The sequence below is a fragment of the Osmerus eperlanus genome, chromosome 10 (assembly GCF_963692335.1).
Source record: "Osmerus eperlanus chromosome 10, fOsmEpe2.1, whole genome shotgun sequence".
Classification (NCBI taxonomy): Eukaryota; Metazoa; Chordata; class Actinopteri; order Osmeriformes; family Osmeridae; genus Osmerus; species Osmerus eperlanus.
This window is the reverse complement of record NC_085027.1, coordinates 7,099,680-7,120,153: the sequence shown is the minus strand read 5'-3', so window position 1 is coordinate 7,120,153 and position 20,474 is coordinate 7,099,680. Positions and strand designations below refer to the sequence as shown.

Genomic DNA, 20,474 nt, shown 5'->3' with positions numbered 1-20,474 from the left:
AAACGCTTGCAGCTTTACCAGTTAATCTGTAAATATCTATAATTGACTATATCTATCAGTGTTTGATCAGAGCTGACTAGTCAGGCAGGCAAAGCAGAAACATGGACAACAATGAAGAAGCCACTTTCGTTCTTCCTCTCTCTCACACACACATGCAAACACATACACATGCACACATACAAACACACACACACACACGCGCACACACACACACACAAAACTATGCAAATCTGAGAGCATGCAAAGTTTTGTGTCACATTCAAAGGGGTAGGTTCCACCATTACAAAGGGCAGGGAACACCCAGGCGCTCGCACACACAGACACAAGCACACACATACACACACACAGTACCTTAGGCAACTAACCACATCCAGGCCAGGGCTGAGGGGGGCTTCAGGGGGGCACCAGCTCATACTGACAGGGCAGGGAAGCAGGGGGAGAGGGGTGGAGGATGGAGGGGGAGGGGGTACATGGAAAGGATATAGAGAGGATGGAGTTATTGGGATGGCTAATAAAATGGACTGAATGCGAAAGATAGCACGAAGCTTCGCTGTCTGTAGCAGTCACTTAGTGAGTATGAGGTACCGGTGTAGCTACACTCAGGTAAATGCCTACTACAGCTGGACACTACTAATACAAGCGGTAGTGTCCTCGGTTTTAAAGAGAAATATATCAAATGTTTTATATTATGAATCCAAACGGCCAACTTAGTTTGAATACCTTCTTCTATGAAATGTTGGCTTCCCCTCCCCGTGACTTCGTACAGCGCTGGAATGGAGGGATGAAAACATAAAGAGAATAAGGATATGAGCGTGAGAAGCTTCACTGTGAGTTGAACACCTGACAGGATGAGAGCCAGGATGACGTGATATAGAGATTGCTCTCATGATCTCAACTCAAAACGGTTCACAGAATGATGTGATAACTATGCAGACATCTAACAACACCTTCATTTAGAGGACGTTTTGTGTTTTGTTTTTCGAGGGACAAGTATAGACTTGTCATCCCGATATCTATAGGTTCACATGCAACCGCCAGCTTGTTTGATCGTCACAGCCGCATGACCAACACACCCTACATGGAGCGGGCTGTAGGAAGTAGAGTAAACAAAAAAACAGAAGTTCCAGGGTGACTTTTCGTTTCCCTATCCAGGAGGAGTAGCTAGAAAACAGACAAAAGCTCTCCTCCGGGCCCTCTGCCTCAGCCTGGCTCACGACGAAGCGTCTCCGCCCACACATGACAAATGGAGACACAGCTGCTCACTGTAGGAGGAGAGGAGGAGGAGGAGGAAGAGCTAGACCCCGGGGAGTGCTGGAGCTCTGTGTACACACACCAGCTAACTACCGCAACGGACTCTCTCGAACTCTGTGTTCAAACACAGACGGACGCTTTGAGGCCCTTCTAGAATGACATGGAAAGTGGCTTTCTGGAACACAATTTCTACTGTCTATTGAATTTGTATTCGACCTGTCACATCTTATTTACCAAGAGAAGAAGTTATCAGAAGAGTCCAGTCTCTTATCGCAGATGTTGCCTGTGAACCAGGCTTATGGCTGGATAGGAAATACACTAGTGTGGTCCAAAGGTTAACTCTCTGGGACTCATCAAAACAATACATAAACAATACTTCCGGATAGTGCCAGATGTCTATGATGAGAAGAGAAAAGACTGTAGGCAAAAACTTTGTACAACTTTGTACATAATAAGTTAGAGTATTCCCTGAATGTGACTCTCTCCAGACTGTTCATAAAATTCTCTTTGAGTTCTCCTACGTGAATAATATTGTCTGTTTATACATTTTCAGGTGTATCTCCTCAACAATTCACGATACCACTCGGGTCGTTTTTTTCCACCCTGTGTCCTTAGCGCTGTATGCCGGGCCCAACCTCACCTTCTCTGCTTCATGTCTGTCTCTCCAACTGCGTTCTTCCCTGGCCCCCAACTGTGGCGTCTGAAGGGAGAGAGGGACCGTATGCTGGGCCGCAGGATGCCCGAGCGCCTGGGGACCTCCGTCAGCCTGTCCTTAGCCTCCTCCTCAGTTTCTCCTCCACCCCCTGCTCCTTCTCCGGCGTTAGCCCCAGGCTGGCTGCCCTCCTCTGGGCTCCAGCTGCTCCGCAGCCCCTGGCCTTCCACGCAGCTCTCCGGGCTGGAGCTGGTCGGGCCCACGCTGGCAGTGTCGTCTGTGGAGGAGCACGAGACGGACACCTCGCTGGTGCTGTCCCCACCGGTCACAGTGTCATCACCCTTAGGACCAAGGAACAACAGGGGACAGGGCAGAGAAGGGTAAGTTCAAGGTCAAGTTCAGGGCTTCTGGTGAACTACTGTACTCCTCTTCCGTCAGAAGTAGTTTCGAGAATCCTTCCAGAAGAAGGTGTAGAGTTTTAGGCAGTCATAAAGCATATGTCAATGGTCAGAGAGCCAATAGGAAAATAGCAAATGTCAGGTCATGTGACATATGATCTCATGTCTTTTTTTATCCTTCCTTCTACAGAACTTCCTGCTTCCATAAAGCCTTGATTTACACAACTGTACAGTTTTTTTAATATATACATTAAGAACTCACCAGAAGCACTAAGAAATGTTGAACAAATGCTGAACAGAAGATAAATATTCACATTGTGTTTAAGTGTGGATTGTCATTGAATACACTCTCACAGTCCACATGCCCACTCCTTCATTGGTTGTTACACAAAAGAAAAATTCCCAGAAAAAATAACATCTGATCTCATTTTAGTGTTGCATTTCTGCTATTTTTCATCATTTGAACGGGGTCCAGACAGAAGTGGTCATGTCCCCAGACAGGAAGTGAGGCAATGCTGTGTAAGACGAGGGAACGTCACCATACTATGCTACTAAATCTGTGTCAGCGTTAAGTATTATGATTTGTGGTTTGGTATGAGGACAAAGTGTGGGAACCTGTGTGGGAAACAGATATACACACACACACACCTCAAGGCCTAGTAAAGGCAATTTGCAGCTAATTTCTAGGTGTGAGGTTTAACCCGGGCCATTGTGCAGGGCAGCTGCTGCGTGTGAGAGAGCTGGAAGGAGCCAGAACAACACAGTGGTCCTCTTGTTTGGGCAGGATGAAAGCTCCTCATTCATGTGCTATAGAGATGACTTCCCCTGAGTATGAGTGTGTGTGTTTCTTTATGTGTGTGTGTGTGCATGTTTATTTCTATGCCTGTTTACGGGCGTATCATAGGCATACATGTGTGAACGCCCACGCGTGATCATACAGTCTCTGTGTTTGGGCCATTTCTCAGCAGGCTGGTGGGGGCTGGAACCAGGCCCGCCTGACTTTCACGGCGAAATGGACACTCCCATGACCCCTATAGGGAACCCCCTTGCCACATTCCCCCTTCCCCTAAGCTGCACGCTCAGTCATCACTGTTTCAAAACAAACTTCAAAGAGAAGTTGAATAGACTTTAGTGTCCATACATTACCAACCCATTCACAAATACTAAATCAATACAAAAAAGTACTAAAAAACCACGTTCATAGTCTCCTCCTCTGATAAAACATGAAATCGCTTTAGATACACGAACAACGAAGAATAAATGAATCCGGCAAAAAGAATTGATGGCCATGTTAGACAGATCAAATGTGTGGTTGGCGTCCAGGTGACCTCACCTTTCTGAAGACGCAGTCCTCTCCGGCGTCTGTGCTGAGGAAGCTCTCGGTGTCACTGCCAGAGTCTCGGGGGCCGGAGGAGATGCTCACAGCGGGACACACGGGCGACTGGGGACAGTCTGGAACACACAGGAACAATAAAACACAATCACGGTTAGAACCGAATAACTGGCCTGATTTGGCAAAGTTTTATGTGCATAATTTGTTGATGCTGAATTTCTCAATGCACTATAAATGCATCAACTTGTTACAGTTAAGGCAGGGTGTCCTATGTATTTTATTACTGTACAAAACTCTAAAGACTGCAGTGATAACACACAATTTTCACATTCCTGGTTCAAGGCAGACAGTGCACATAGTTCGGCAATGCATTATACAATCATTGTTGTGGTGAATAGTCAAAATACTGTGAATACATGACAATGACATGCATCCTTGAGACTGTCAGTGTCCTTGATTAAACTAAAAGAGGAATAGCTAACTTTTCCACTGACACATCCTGAACCTGCAGTTCATTTGGACCCCGGAGCTAGGTCTGGCTGGGTGATACCACCCTCTAAGTTTGATGTTTTTCTTCGTTTTTTATTGTTTTATTCTCATTTATCAGTTCTTGGAAATAGCAGAAAGCAGAAACGAGTACCCTACCCCTTCTTCCCACACACACCCACCCACCCCCACCCCATGTGACCTAGTATAGACGGTGTGTGGCCAGGCCATGAATCTTCACTCTGGGGACTGTCAGCTGCTCTCTGACACAGCCAAGGGGACAGACAGGCAGGGGACAGACAGACAAGGGACTGTCTGTTCTGTCGGTCTGTCTTTTCCTACTGACTGGGTGGGTAGGTGTCTGATTAGCTACTGGTCTGGCTGGCTTGCTGGCTGAAGGAAGATCCAGTTATCCAACCACAGACAAAGTTGGCTGACACACACAGAGGACCTTTTCTCAGGCTCTGCCCAATGACATCTGTGCAGGAAAACTGGCAAGGGAGTGTGAGCTTTGACAGCTGTCACACACAAACACACACACAAACACACGCACACACACACACAAACAGGTGTGAACAACCTAATTTAAATGAGTCGGAGTCATATAGTTAGTTCTCGGGAAAAAAGAGTGGAGGACAGGCTAATTACTTTTTAAGTTCTCCTACATCACTCCTAGATACCTATGATGGTGAACAGGCTACATACACAGTATGTAGCCTGTACGGTACAGTATAATGGTCTCAGTTGAAGACTTTGCAGCCCTCACCTGCAGCAGCATCACAACATCACGGTTTACACCCGTTCTCCTCTACTCTCTCACACACGGCCGCACAATCTGCTCTGGTTAGCTGTTTCAGCAGAGATATGGGGAGAGGGGGTATTTAATGAGTAGTAGTAAACAGAGAAAGATAGTTACAGGGAGATAGAAAGACAGACCTAGAGATATCTACTTCAGACTAGACAAGATCTCTACTTCAGAGAGGCTCTAGCAGAGTTGCCCCAGCTGTTGCAGATGAAGAAGCTTTAGATTGACTCACAGACAGGTGGCTGTTGCCTGACCCAGTTCCAGACCACAGCACAGGCCCCTGCCCCAGTCCCACTCCCAGGCCCAGCCCAGTCCCAAGCCCACTCCCAGGCCCAAGGCCAGTCCCAAGCCAGTCCCAAGCCCAGTCCCAAGCCCAGGCCAGTCCCAAGCCCAGTCCCAAGCCCAGTCCAAGGCCCAGCCCAGTCCCAAGCCCAGTCCCAAGCCCAGGCCCAAGCCCAGTCCCCAGTCCCAGACCTTAACCCCCATTCAAGACCTTCGCCGCAGCACAAACTTATTTTTCTATTACCCTGTTCTTTTGTCCCTTTCTCTTCTCCCTCTAACTCTTTTTCTTGTTCTCTCTTTCTTCCTCTCTCGCACACAAACACTAGCATCTCTTTTGTAACTCCATCTCTTACCCCCCCTCCCCCCTTCTTCTCTTTCTCTCACCCTCTCTCTCTCATTCTCTGCCTAGTGTTTTGGCAGGAGACTTCACCATGAATCGGGGGGGGGGGGGGGGGCTGGAGCGGTAGCCTGTTTCGCACTGTTACAATAGCCGTCTTTGTTCTAGAGCCTTCTCTGTCCTTGTTCCATTGATCCATCAATCAACTTTTGATTGAGTCGCTAGAGGCAGAGGATGGAGGTGGAAGGGGGAGAAACGCTCTTCCCTTCACTGCTCTTCTCCGGGTGTTGACACAGCAGACGGGGAGAACGGCATGTGCATGTTCACTTGATGTATCATTTCAATTTGGAGGAATAACATCGGTGAAGTTTGTTCTATTTTTACATTTTGTTTTTCACGCTGAGAAAATCCACCAAGAGTTTTTTTCAAAATATGTCTTGTTTTTTCCTCAGCTTGATCTTAAAGTGCCCGACCACCTACTTGACACAGTGCATCACACGACAAGTCCCCGATCTGTCTACCAATGCTGTCAATTTCAGTGAGTTCGTATCTACAGCAATCCAAATACATTTCAATCTGTATGCGCTCCCCCCCTATAGATGAGAAGCCGATGCCTCTCTAGACTGTGGTCTTGCTGCCGACAGTACCCAGAAGTTCTTACCTGTGGAGAGTGTGCTGCCAGTGCTGACCGAGGGAGAGGCCTGCTCACAGGGACCCAGGGGGAGAGGGTAGGCTGCCTCCTTGTCTCTGTGGATCTGAGGGAGGAAAGAGGAACAAGATGAGCCTCAGACTCTGCCTCCTCCTTCATGTGACCGTCTGGCTCCCTCGGCCCCGAACCAAGAGGTCTGCCATGACGACGCCGCTCTCTAGTGACACGGGAGACGATTACAGCTCAGGCTCGCCGTTCTCTCTCGCACGTGAGGGGCGGGGGGGGTCTGCTGTTATAGTTATCGCTGATGTGTTTTACCTCTGTTGGCTGATCTGAACGTTTTCACGAGTGTGTTTCGCACTTCCCTCGGCCCAGGCTACACACGTGACAACTGAACGCACACACACAAACACGCATACATGCTCAAGCCAATCAAGCGCGCGCACACACACTCGCTCATCACAGCACAGAGATGTCTGTGGTAAGACAGGCGGTCGTTGTTCCTCTGATACACACTGACCGGGCGTAAACACACACATATACACACTCACACACACACTGCATGGGGCTCAGCTTCCTCTGTGGTCTGTGTGTCTAAACATGCTGAGGGGCCGGAACAGCTGTGTGTGTTCGCAACAAGAAAGCCACATCGCCCCACCCCCCTCCTCCCCTCCCAGGCTGCATTGAAGCCTCAACAATCTGGTCAACACTGGGCTAAGGGTTTGAGTGACAAGCCTGACTGCTTTAAAGAGCCTGATAGGCCTGTCACAATGACTCTGTGGGGAATAAATGAATGAATGAGGTCCAATGAACTTGATAAACAGACGTAGATAAACAGCGGCCAGTGAAGAACTTAAACTTTGAACTTTGTGCCATCCCGAACACAAGGCTCTGTCTAACAGCAGGGCGGCCAGCTACAAAGAGGAGTGTGCCTGAATAGAAACAGGAAGCTCTCGGATATACACACTCTCCACCTCCTTCACCTGAGAACAAGAGGAGAGAAAGATAAAACTACTTTATCGGAGACTTCTGGCATCAAGCGCACGGTGAATAATTACTGGGGAGAATATAAACACTGCCAACTGTCATTTGACCATGTAGCCTCTCGATGTAGTTCTGCAGACATGTGATTCCCAATACACAGAGCTATATGAATCTAAAACTATGTTGACCTGGGCTGCCTGTATGTTTGCACAGACTCCTGTAGCCTATTGGCCAAATAAACTGTCTTTCCTGTTCAGATAGAGGAGAAAAGGCAAGAGGGAAGGAGAGGAAGGGGGTTAATCACACTCTGGGCCTGCTTTGATGCCATTACAACTCTGTTGTGTAGCACGTGACAGGGGTTCCACAACCACCCCCCCCCCCCACACACACACAAGTAGGTTGTGTGTGTCCCCTCCCCCCCCACACCCACACCCACCCCACCCCCCACCCCCCCCCCCCCCCCCACCCCCTGGGGCTGACTGTGTTGGCTGAGGCCCTGCACAGTTTTACACCAATTACTCAAACACTAGACTCTATTGATGGGGGTGGCCTGGCCTAGTCTGGCCTGGCCCGGCCTAGCCTGGATCTGCACTGAGCAGCCACTGTGAGGCCCCCCCAAAGCCGGGCTACACAGAGAACACTGCTCTCAGTTGTCCTGTCCTGGCCTGGTTCGGCTTGCCTTGGCCTGGTCTAGCACACCGACCTGACACTCGGGAAACCCACCCACAGAAACACACACACACACACAGACAGACACACACACAGACAGAAACACACACATACGCACAGAAAGAAATACACACAGTGTAAATATTTTATGTATGCAAAGTAGCAAATGCACAGCATTATCAGGAGTGTTCATGCATACAGTGCAATTGCACACATGTTAAATTCCTGACCACATGCAAACCAACCAAACCGACACACACCAACTGCCCTCCTGTTTCCACAGAAGTGTTCAGATATCAAACAGTCAGTGCAGAGGGAGAGTAAATACACTGATGACAGATTAGTTGATCATGCAGGACACACACAAACACACACTACAAGACACATGCACATAACACACACCAGCACATAAACAAGAACACAAGAACTGGAAATTGAGCAATCCATAACCTTTCTACCTCACACTAAACTCAAACTGAACAATGTACTACAGAGAGCATAACATAATTCCCATCCCAAAACAATAATATCATTGTAAGAGATACAGAAAATATATTTCCCTTCTAAGACGTCTAAGCTACTGTCTGCTGAGAGAGAAGGAGAATGGATGAGTTTTACCACATTCTCGCACATAGCCTTCCCGTCTGTCTCAACACTCCTACTGGGATTCCAACAGAGCACTGATGCTCAGCTTAACACACGCCATGCCTCCTTCTGGTTCTGATGGACCGGAGGGTTCTGGAGAGACCAGGCCTTGGACATGCATGTACAGTCAAGAAAAGAAGCTAGCCGGGTAAAATAGTTTCCCGATCCAGACCTCGACCAAGCTCAAGCCCAGATCCAGGCCAAAACCGAGGACCAGGCCCAAGCACAGGCCCAGACCCAGACCCAGACCCAGCCAGCGAGCAGCCTCTCCCTCTTCCCTGTGCACCCCTGAGGTTCCTGTGCATATTTGTAGAGCCCGGGGATCCACTGAAAAGGGAAGGAATGCCAGCGGGTTTGGTCGGAAGCAGAACATTCAAAAATGTTCCCAATAAAAACACATATGGTTTAAAAATAAAGAGGCCTGAGAGTTGTTTCTTGATAGCCGACCAGGATGACTCATGGCAAGGAAGGAGGGGGGGGGTGAGCAGTCCTTGGAACGTACCCACGGTCTGAGATGGTACAGACGACAAAAGCTTCAACAAAGGCCACTGGTGGATGAGACCCCGGCAACAAGCGACAAGCAGTGCGACTGAAGATCGCTCTAGCGCACGTTCTAATGGCTATAGGTGCTGGGAGGATGAGAAGGATAGCCACTGAGGTGATGTGTGTCTAACTGGTAGAAGTGGTGGAAGACGAGGAGTAGGGATGGGGCTGTGGTGTGTAAGTGTGAGAATAGAGCTTTGAAAGGCGTGCTGTGTTATGAAGTCACTTGGCCCATGGCCCATTTCCATCAGACTGGCCAGGCGGAGAGCCAAAGGAAACCGTTAGGAGTGGACAGAGAGAGAGAGACAGAGAGAGACAGAGAGAGAGAGACAGAGAGAGAGAGACAGAGAGAGAGAGACAGAGAGAGAGAGAGAGAAAGAGACATGCTTTTTTCAATCTTCTCCCAGACGCCACCAAACCTCCTCCAGTCCTCGCCCTTTCTCTTCCTCCAACCTCGATCTCTCCTCTTCTGTGCATCATTCCTGAACGTTCTTTCTTGCCCCCCTCTCTCTTTGCCTCTCTCACTTTTTTAAACTCTCTCACAGACAGGATCCCTCTCATTCTCTCCCCCCCCCCCTCTCTCTCTCTCTCTCTTTTGGGTTAAGGGTTGTACAGTATGAAGACGCAGCAGGACGAAATGAAGAAAAAGACATTCCGCTCAATTATGAAAAGTGGTGGTTGACTTTCAAGAACGCCCCTCGAGGAATGTCCATCCATTGAAAGCCTAATGCTACAGAACCCACTCACTGGAATCACAGACTCACCCCAGACATATCAGTGAAAGACCCAAACATGAGAGCACTCTCTCTCAATCGAGTGTACATAGTTCAGAGGAGAGGCTCAGATTTCATCTTAGTCTTGTAGCGAAGCTGACACAAGGAACAAGTATAGAACAGGGTACAGCATGGAGGTGTTGTCAGGAATTCTGTTTCTGAGGACTGATTCTGTCACACGGGGCTCTCAGGCTAGTCTGTCAGCGGATACAAGACCCAGAACACAACACTTGATATTATTTTTACCTCACGATACCTCACATACCCTAACAGCCCTCCGAGGTTCTCACCAATAGGGAAAAAAAGATGTCAAAAGAGAGGTTATCCTTCAGTTAGGCCAACTAATTATGGTTTTATGGCCAACCCTTAAATGTAAATATCCATGGACACACTGCAAGAGCCCAAAGCCCAGGATGTAGATGGTTCCTAGCTTTACGTTTAAGTCCTCAGCACACATCCAGTCACACCTTCCTCTTCCAGACAGATTTGTCCACTGTTCCTGACCAGGTGACTTTCTATAACAGTAGCTAGCTGTTCTAACTGAAGAGTAAAAAACGAATAATACAAAAAGAGTCATTTACAAGTCTTACAGTCTCACAGGACCACCCAAAATGCCTGGAATTGTCAATACGGTTGACAACTGAATCCTTCACGTTTTTTTCCAAGTATAGAAGAATTCATAGATAACTAAATTACAAAGCCATACTCATAGTTTCTTCATACAGGGCCTTTCACAGCGCTTGTTAGTGGTAAATGAAAGACATTACTTCTGGTGGTCTGTCTGTTCGTACTGCTAAGAGACATGAGATCCATACCTTAATCAGAACCACATCCAGGGCTTTCTCGCCCTTGTTACAAAGGCTGTACCTCCTCTTGTTTCGCTCGTACATCCTTACCCCAAGGTTTACAGAGGTGGTAGGGCGCAAAAGAAGTGTAAAATCCACCATGTAAAAGTTGTGACAAGTCATAGAGTCCCTAGTGAAGCTGTGGAAAACTGAGAGAAAGACTACTAATCTTTCACATCTGTGTGGTGAACCAGCCCCTCTCACAGGCTCTGCCTTTCTCCCTCCCTCCCTCCCTCCCTCCCCCCCTCCCTCCCTCCATCCTCCCTCTCGCTGTCCCTCCTCCCCTGTCCCCTCCCCTGTCCCTTTCCTCTGTCCTCCAGACGTTCTGTTTTTCCCTATCTCACAGTTCTCTCTCTATTTCTATCCCTCTTTCCTGTCCCTATCCCTCTCTCTCTCTCTCTCTCTCTCTCTCTCTCTCTCTCTCTCTCTCTCTCTCTCTCTCTCTCTCTCTCTCTCTCTCTCTCTCTCTCTCTCTCTCTCACACACACACACACTCATTCTCAGCTTGGTGAATCACTACTATGAGCTCAGTTCCTGGGCAGCAGGAAAGTTCATCCACTGGGACTAAATGATAGCGCAGTTCGCCGGGTGACAGGGCTCTTTGTAATGGCTGTCCTCTGACAGCACTAACTCAATTACTGTGTTTCCTCCCGCCTGTCTGTACAGCAACCTGAAGCACGAGATCCATTGAGAGAAACTACACACACCAAAAATATGAAATAACACAAAACACGAAAGGGCTATCATCGTACCTTTAGGAGTTGTGCAAACGCCTGCTTCTCCTGTCGTGAAACTTCCCCCTTGACTGAGACCAACTGAGCTCTCCTGTGGACTGGCCAGCTGATAAGACAGCAGTGCTAGCTGGAGAGTAGCCTCAGCACATTTGCCACCAAAGAAAACAGACTCCCCCCCCCCCCCTCCCCCGGTTCAGTTGGAGACCCTCCACCAGCAAACAGTTGTCTCTGAAGACACACTGCATCAAACTGTGAGGCCAAATGACCTGCAGCAGTCACCCAACCTCACCAATCCCATGCAGGGTCAGATTGAACAACAACATACAGGGAAGGTGAAAGAGTGTGAGGGCACCAGTGGAACAGCAGGTTATCCTGTTCTGACAAAGAAATGAAGCTGCCAGTGATTGGAGTGAAACACAAAGGTAAAGCAGTGCTTCAATGAGAGTGTTTCCTAATTGCTCAGGATTTATGACACGCTGTGGTGTACGAACTCAAAAAGGAGGAGGGTCTGCTTGTTCATATGTGCCACCTTCCCTGATCTCCTGAGGTGAAAGACATTAACCTTTTAACAACTTTCCAGGCAGTATTACTCCTTCTTTCCACATATTAAAAACAGGGAAAACTAGAAAGAGCAGGACCACATGTCCTGGAATTTTGACAAAGTGACGGACTGGCCCCGCTCAGTGTTCCCTTACTTCCCTTAATCCCTCCCTTTCTCTCTCTCTCCATCTCCCTCTCCATCTCCCCTCCCTCCCCCTCCCTCCCTCCCTCCCTCTCTCTCTCTCTCTCTCTCTCTCTCTCTCTCTCTCTCTCTCTCTCTCTCTCTCTCTCTCTCTCTCTCTCTCTCTCTATATAGATATCTCTCTATATAGATATATATATATATATATGTCCCCCTCTCTCTCTCCCTCTCTCTCTCTCTCTCTCTCTCTCTCTCTCTCTCTCTCTCTCTCTCCATCTCCCTCTCTCTTTCTTCCTCTCTCACGCACATGCACAAAGACTCACCGTTCACTTACAGAAACCCATCAGAAACATATGGTTTACACACACAAGCACATGCACACACACAGCCACATGGTTTCCTGTTTTCAAAGCTCCACCCCACCCCCTATGCCTTGACCTCTCCAAGAGTAAACACTTCCACATTTTCTTCAAGCTCACAAGCTAACGCTAACACTGCTCTCACTACCTACTCCCCATTCACCAGATGTTAGCAAGATGCTAACTCCTACACTAGATATATGTGCTTTCAGATACCAGAGTAATACCATGTATTGTACAAAAACGGCAATTTGAGGCATTTGAACAAGACAGCTATCTTTCATCAACTTGACAACTTGTGGAAGACAATTAAGCAACACTTTATAGCATGGCAATAATTCATTATGAATGGACATTCACTATGAGCCAGAAATATCCACACTTCTCTTACAGGACTGAGAGACACTCATTTAGACTAAGTACTTGCTGAAATGACCTACAGTATTATTCACATTATTGATTGACTGAGAAATACAGACTCCACACTCTAGAGACACTCTCTTAGGTCCACTAAGGAACTATTCAGAGCTCCTCTGACACGTGATTTATGCTGAGTGGCACTCACCTAACTGTAACCCTAGCCCTGGTATGATGAATTAGTGACACATGACCCCTGAACTCTGACAGCGAGGGTGACCATGGTGAACTGTAACCAGCTTTACCTGTAATCTCTGCTCTGTATGCAGCATTTGGATAATACTGTAGAGCTATAAATCATAACCGTGTAACTTGACACACCTATAATATATCGTAAAACAAGGTAGGCATGGTAACACTCAATGGATGGAGGCTGCAGTGCAGCCTGAGAAAAGCTAACTGTGTTCTGGTTTCGGGAGTATAGAAGACTTCTGACAGGATTAAATGTGCAATGGAACTTCCACAGAGCCATGACGGACTGCGTCGCCCTCTATTGGTGAGACCTGGTGTTCCCCCTCAAACAGAGCAAGTCATGCAAGCTCCACATCTGGAATTCAGAAGGCCGTCGTTAGGCACAGGCTGAACCACATCCCATTCTGCTGCAGCAGCAGTGGAGGAGGAGGCAGGCCCAGGAATTAGCAAGCCAAGGAGCATCGCCGCCGAGGAATCTGGAAGTCAGCAACTCTGGCAAAGCCGGAGAGAGAGCCTCCTCCCGGACGGGGCTTCGACATGAGGATCACGCACATGTGTTCCCATGGCGCCCAGCCACAGCGGGCTCATCCCAGGGGCGGGCCGCTGAGGTGGACAAGTCAGTGCTCGGTAGGAACGGATCAGGAAGAATGAAGCCCCACACACAGGAAGAAGGTAGGGCATGATGAGTACCGGTATATGCCACCCACTACAACCCCTCCCCCAATCCCCTGTATGGTCCTCATGCGTTGGATTTATCCTGAGGTTCAGTAGGGGTTTCCAGCCCCCTCATTCCCCCCATACATTTGTCATTAGTTCCTACTAGATTATGCCCAGCAAAGCCATTGTGTTTCACATGGAAAGCATTCAGCGGTGGCCTTCGAGCTAACTGAGAGAAGATGTAGATAGGAGCCAATAACGGAAGTGCCCATCTTTGCTGTGAAGGAAAAATACATAGTATGGAAATGTTATGTGTTATGTTATGTGTTGGCAATGTTAGTATTAAACTGGTTGTCTGTTGTGACAAAGTGATTCCTGTGTAACGTCAAAATTGTTACAACAGGAACTACATTAATGTATAAGTATTTTTACATTAGTAAAGAACTCACCAAGGAAATGTCTGCTTGTCCATCTACTGTTTCTTCAGTCACTGAAACATGCACACCTGATTTAACACACAAACACACACACAGAGAATCGGTATAAATAAATGGATACGCTGTTTTTCACAGCAAGAGCAAATCCACCCACATTCTGCTGTATGTCGTGAATAGAGGCAAAATAACTCTAAACTGATTCAACATAACTGTCCTTATGTAAGTGGCCATGTACTTGCAGTGAATGGAAAATCACTACTAGAACAGTCTTTCAATACCAAGCACAGGAAGAACATTATCAGAACATAATCTATTTCTGTGACATTATGTAACTGCTGAGCATTTTTTTTATCAATAGGTATTAAAATGGACGATGCAGTCTTTTCTCATTAAAAAGAAAATGACAAAAACATGAATAACCTTTAAGAACAAACTCAGTTTTTCTGGACATCTGATGATATCACCTGTTGCTATGATACAGCCTTGGGCATAAACATATCGTGGGGCACATCAACACGCCCTATTCTTCCAATGACTCAGAACGCAGGGATTGACTTGACCTCTTCTTTCTTGCTGTGGGACCAACATAATTATTTCTGATCATGGAAGAATGATTAGAGTCAACTAGGCCAAGAGAACAGACAGAGCTTCTAAATGCTGAGAATGTTGGAGGAAGTGAAGCTTTACATTTAAGCAAACTGCTTTCAGTTTTCTCTTACAGTCCTTTTTAAAGGCCCTGTTGTCGACTCATGTGGTTCTGCCTCCTGGCGTAGGTGTATGTGTCTGACTGTCAATCAGAGGGAGTTGCTGTCAAATTATGCCTGGCTTAAGCTCTCAAAGCACAGAAACTAACTGGATAACATGGAAAGATTTGTAACAGTCCTGGACACCCTGCCTTACACACTTTAATCTCAAGAAAGGTGTTGACAAATCTTTATTCGAATAAAACATTATAATAAAATGTACAAAAAATATCCCAATGTTTTAATTTAACTACATTCCTCACCTTTAGGGGAGGTTGGGTGAATTGATGCTTCTTCCATGTTCCCAGGTGCTCCATCCGCTCTCTGTGCTGTCAGGTCTGGTAGCAACTCTTCAGAAGACGGTTCCTCAGGCCCCTGTTTCCCAGGGGAGGCAGGGCCTGCTCCAGGGACACCATCTGAATCCTCGGACACTGAACCAGGACCCAGATCCTGGATGATGTCATCAGAAGGGGACTTGGAGATGTTGTCTATAGGTGGCTGACCCTCGGACGGCCCTGAATCTGCCGTGGTGTCACAGGGACCCCTTGCCACCACCATCGCTGAGTTGTCCCCGCAGAGTGGCCTTAGGTCCGATGGAAGATCTTTCTCCCCGTCTGACGCCACCTCAGAGCTGAAGCTGGTCCCTGTGGGTGGGGCCTCGTCGTCGATGGTAGGAGTTTCACAGCCTTCAGGGTCTGTGAATCCAGAAATGTCCTCTTCCGCGACCTTCAACCCCAATGGGATCTCCTCAGGATGATCTGTGAGTTCCGGGTCATTGACTTCAGGAAGTGAACACAGGCTCTCATTCACCTCCACTGGTTGGTCGATTGGCGCCGTAACCAAGGCTGCTGATTTATTTTCTAGCGTGGGCTCTGGTGTCTTCTCAGCGTTCAATGGCTCTGTTGTGTTGTGACCAGGGGGAGATTGGGGTTTCGGTCCTGTGCCAGAGAGTGTCACAGGGGCCTTTCCCAAGCCCATCCCCACATTGCTGCTCAGCTCCATGGGGATCCATGAGTCGCGTGTGTCCTCCTCACTTGCCTCCATTTTGAAAACATCAAAGTCTTCCTCCTGACCTTCCTCGCCAGTTATGTTTGAGTCCTCCGTCAGTGGGAAGATCTCCGTCAAAGAGCTGCTGACGGAGCGAAACGTGTCTTCGTCGCTGGAGAGGTCGGGTGCCGCTCCCAAGTAGGCTTCGGAAGTGGCCATTGTGAAAAGCAAATCACTGGAATTAGACACCTCATTCACCTCCTCGTCAACATTATCACAGTCAACCTTGGGTTCTGAGGCTCTTTCCTCAAGGTCAGTGGGTTCATTGGAAGGCAAATAAGAACCTTCAGGATCCGAAGATAGCTCCACCTCTTCATTTCTAAGCGGTCCAGCATAGTTATTAGCATGTCCTATCTCGTTCTCAGCATACTCCCCAGAATGGCGGTCCGTTCCCGGGCGTGTGTGATTGCTAACATCAGGGCGGTTGCCCTGCAGTTCCTGCGCAGGGTAATCCCCAACAGCTGTTTCCTGACTTTGTTCCAAGCTGTTTGTCTCAGATGGAGGTTCCTCGTCATGGGGGCCCTCTATCATGGGACATGTAGACCCTGCGTCAGACGGAACCTCCTGCATGAGGTCACCAGTGAACACAGAGGGAGAAGGAGGGAGGCCCATGGAGGGGCTGGTAGAGTCTGGTAACCCTTCATTCTCTGTTTTGTCCTTCTCGAAGTGAGGTCTAGCAGAGAGGTTCTGGTCGATTTCCATCTCCTTGTCTCCATAGCGCTCCCCTTCCTGGGAGCACTCCATATCATTGTCGGAGCTTCCCGAGTTTTCCAGGGATTGCGTTTGCCCCATGGCTGTGGTTGTGGTGCCTCCACCGAGGGAAGATAAGTCTGAGTGTTTCTCGTCGTCCCTCTCAGCGGTCCTCTCCTCTCCTTCCTGGTTTGTCCCCTCTGCGGCCCCCAGGGTCCCACAGATTACAGTCCCCTCTGTATCGCTTTCCTCATGATGTTTTCCACAGGATGGTAATAGTTGGGATCCCACGGCAAGGCTTTCTCCCTCAGACTGGCTCTGCACACTGTCACCGCTACAGCTCACCCTCCCAGAGGCTCCTACTCCACCAGCGACCTCCTCTCCTCCCTCTTTCTTCTCTTCCTCCTCTGCTTTGTCGTAATCTTGGGGGCTGTTAGGACCCAGACACACCCTGTCTCCACAGAGGCACTGGCCATCGTCAGGGGGGCACTCTGAGGTTGGAGTGGCGAGAGACGGACCCCTGTCGTTCCCCTCACCGTTGTTTTCTTTCTCACACCCCTGGGATCGTGTGTCTGGGGAGGCTGGTTGCCGAGGTTGCTCCAAACAAGCTACCTCGGTCTCTAAGCCCTCACAGCATTCCTGGGCGGTGTGAAGTGACTCAGTCTGCAGCTGAAGAGAAGAAACTCCCTACATAGAACAAGAGAAAGGCACGAGACACATTAGTCAGCCTCCTGGAAGGAGGAGGTTGTTTGACTGTTATCGCACGCTAACTCGGTTACGTAACGCGCCTGCCACGCTCCAAGGCTCACAAACCACGCTGGAGGTCAAAACACGAGGGCAGCCGTCGCAAAGCAAACACACCGACTCCCATTGGCGTCAGTGCAGGCTAACACGTACCCTCCAAGCAACGTGAGGAAAGTGGAGATAGCGTGCCAAAGGGGCCAGGAGGGCAGGGCTCACCTTGGCGTGTAGCTGACAGATGAGGTGCCGCAAATGCTCCACGTTGATTTGGAGGGCTGTGGGGTCGAACCACGGGGCTGTGGTCACGGTCAAGGTGTGCGTGTTCAGGCTCGGGATGTTACACACCACCTTGGTGTCCGTCCTTGTCGCTGGGCCCGGCGTGAAAGAGTCCGTCCCTCTGTCCGTCTCAGCTTTTGTTTCTGCCCTGTCCAAGAAACAAAATCACCTTGCTTACGGTAAGGACATTGAATCATTCACAAGCAGGGTTTATCACATGACCTCTCCTATCAATCCAGCTGGCTCCTCCCTTTCAATTGTGTTGGCCCGTTGTCATGACAACACTGTAACATTTATACTACTACAACAAATTGACATCGCAACTCACCCTCGTCTGTTTCTGTCTGCCACGGTATTATAGACTCACTTTGAAACCAAAAACCTCTAACAACTTTCAACACTTCATGTGTATGTTTAGTGATGAGTACAGCATATAGCATAGAGAGCTGAAAGAAGAAGTGTGTGTTGTTTGCTCTACAGACAGTTCTGGAAGAGTGAGAACCTCCACAGCCGGATCCTGTTGTGTAATACTGGGCGGGGTGGCTGTGCAGGGAGAGCTGAGGTCACCAGCAACAAGAATGAGTTCACTTTTCATGAGTCAAGCCAAGAAGATGTACATAAATGGAGGGAAACAATATGAGCTGACTCGAGGGGAAATGGCCTCATGGCCTTCACTGTGTTTACTAGAGAGAACACACCAGCCATGAGACATGGGGCTTTACAGGAGTGTCCTATCACAGCAGAAAAAGGCCCACACCATCTCTGAACTGATGTAATGTTTCAGCTCATTTACTAACAAACGGACGGCTTGAATTTTCCAGCTTAATGTTTAACTGCTTAAGAACAAGAGGAATGTGTTTTGTCTCTCCTGAGTCAAACAGATTGCATTTTTAGGGAGAAGCATGTGCATCATTAGTTTCTTCTAAAGCCTCACCTTCTATATGTCATGTTCAGTTTCTACTTTTGAAGAAAAGGCCTTAATAGAAATGATCAGAGAGAAGCAGATAAGGTTTTGCTAGCGGTCTGTAGACTCTAAGGCTGAATCCCAATATTCCCCCTTACCCCTTACCCCTAGCCCTTACTTTTGCGCGTTCACGTGAGAGCTAGTGGTGTCCCAATACTCTTTTTGAGCTAGAGGTAGGGCTAAGACGAAGGGGTATACACCCCTTAAAACCAAGTAAGATCAGGAGCTTACTTGAAACCTAGGGCTATGTGAATACTGCGCGACCGGCAACAATGGCGGCCAGATCATCCAGAGAGTCTTGTTTTGTGCTATACAGTCCTGTACATATATATTTGCAACCATTTTCCTAATTGAAACGTTTCAAAAAATCGCTAGTTTGCTACGCTAATGTTACAGTGCTGATTTGCACAACAGTCCCGCATTTCTCTGACTAGCATGTCTACAGTGAATTTCGTTTGATATCAGTGCAAAACAATACTTGCGTTGGAGATATCGATACGTGCTAGATGACGTACCCGTAACCAAGTGGCGTCCCATTTCTTAGGGATATGTAGCCCTTACCCCTCAGTTTCGAGGGCCAAGGGCTAGGGGTAAATTAAGGGCTAGGGGTAAGGGCTAGGGGTAAGGGCTAGGGGTAAGGGGTAGGGGTAAGGGGGAGTATTGGGATTCAGCCTAAACAAGGCCTTTGTTCGAGCATCTCTAAATGCTCGTTAAACACCCTTAAACTAATTTAAGCTTAAAAGCTCCCATATCGGCCCCACAACTATTTGGACCACATCTAGAACTGAAACTGTATGCCATGCTGTGGCCTCGGGTTATGTTCTCAGAATATATCTATTGTCCCATGCCCGTCCCACAGCTTAAGAGCAATGACAAACAAAAGTGGCACTGGTGTTATCCTCCGAAACCACACTGTCTCTCTGCTGTATTGACATTTGTTGTTTGTTCAAGGAGAGCCATGTTTACAGAAAAGATGTGCCTCTGTGCACTTCATCTGTTGAACAAAGTCGGAAAGAAATTCAACATGTCTGTGACAGGTGGATATACACCTGAGGGTTGACGTTGGAATTGTCTTTTCCTAACATCACGACTCACAATTTTTACATGTTTACTATTCATTTTGAAACTGACACGGCAAGTCCTCCAGGGGGGTATTCCAGAAAGCAGGTTATGTGACATACCCGGGTAAGTTAACTCCCCAGCTGACACCCAGCGTTGTAGCAACATTGCCAGTAAGTTGCTGCAACATTGTGAATCAGCTGGTGGGTTAACTTACCCGGTTATGTTGCATAACCTGCTTTCTGGAATACCCCCCTGAATGGCAAGCAAAGTAACCAAAACAACACTGTGAATATCCCAAATAGTTTGGACGAAGGAACATACTTTGGTCTAACTTTGCAGCCCAGTCTCCTGGTCAGCGAGGGGTCTCTGTACTCACTGTGTGAGGAGCTCCTGCAGCTGGCCGTGGCCCCGCTGCTGGGCGATGCAGGCGGCTGTCAGCCCCTGCTTGTTGGTCAGGCCGAGGGCGTCCTGAGCTCCAGGCTGCAGCAGCAGGAATCCGGCCACCCTTCGGAGACCGCGGCGGGCCGCAAAGTGGAGAAGGGTCTCCTGGGGCTCTTGCTCTGTCCCCGGGGAGGCAGGGGTGAGTGGAAGGGGGAGGAGGATGGGAAAGAGGGAGTGGAAGGGTGGGAGGGTGAGGGGAGGAACAGAAAAAAACAAGAAACACGTGTCGGTCGGGTTCAAGTCATCAAAGGTCCTTCTCACACGTCTGTGCGACCGTATAGCCTTGTCTTCCGATAGCAGGCATGCCACGGGCCCCTCCGGTGGAGCAATGCCATTGGGCTTATCCCTCACCTCTACAGTAGCCCTGGTAGCACACTGTA

At 48.5% G+C, this 20,474-nt stretch overlaps 1 protein-coding gene across 4 annotated transcripts in view; it reads right to left on the bottom strand.

The window, feature by feature from the left end:
- The window catches only part of LOC134028533 (A-kinase anchor protein 13-like), a 56,364-nt gene that overhangs the window by 18,918 nt on the left and 16,972 nt on the right, over window positions 1–20,474 (bottom strand). For 3 of the 4 annotated variants that reach the window (XM_062472148.1, XM_062472147.1, XM_062472150.1), the window contains exons 5-13: window positions 20,030–20,213; window positions 17,571–17,775; window positions 15,137–17,297; window positions 14,143–14,198; window positions 6,206–6,299; window positions 3,635–3,753; window positions 1,892–2,244; window positions 721–768; window positions 352–414 (exon numbers count right to left, since the gene is read on the bottom strand). In XM_062472148.1, coding sequence (XP_062328132.1) covers window positions 352–414; window positions 721–768; window positions 1,892–2,244; window positions 3,635–3,753; window positions 6,206–6,299; window positions 14,143–14,198; window positions 15,137–17,297; window positions 17,571–17,775; window positions 20,030–20,213 — 3,283 coding nt within the window. The remainder of the gene's footprint in view (window positions 1–351; window positions 415–720; window positions 769–1,891; window positions 2,245–3,634; window positions 3,754–6,205; window positions 6,300–14,142; window positions 14,199–15,136; window positions 17,298–17,570; window positions 17,776–20,029; window positions 20,214–20,474) is intronic. The other variant, XM_062472149.1, reaches the window with a different exon arrangement.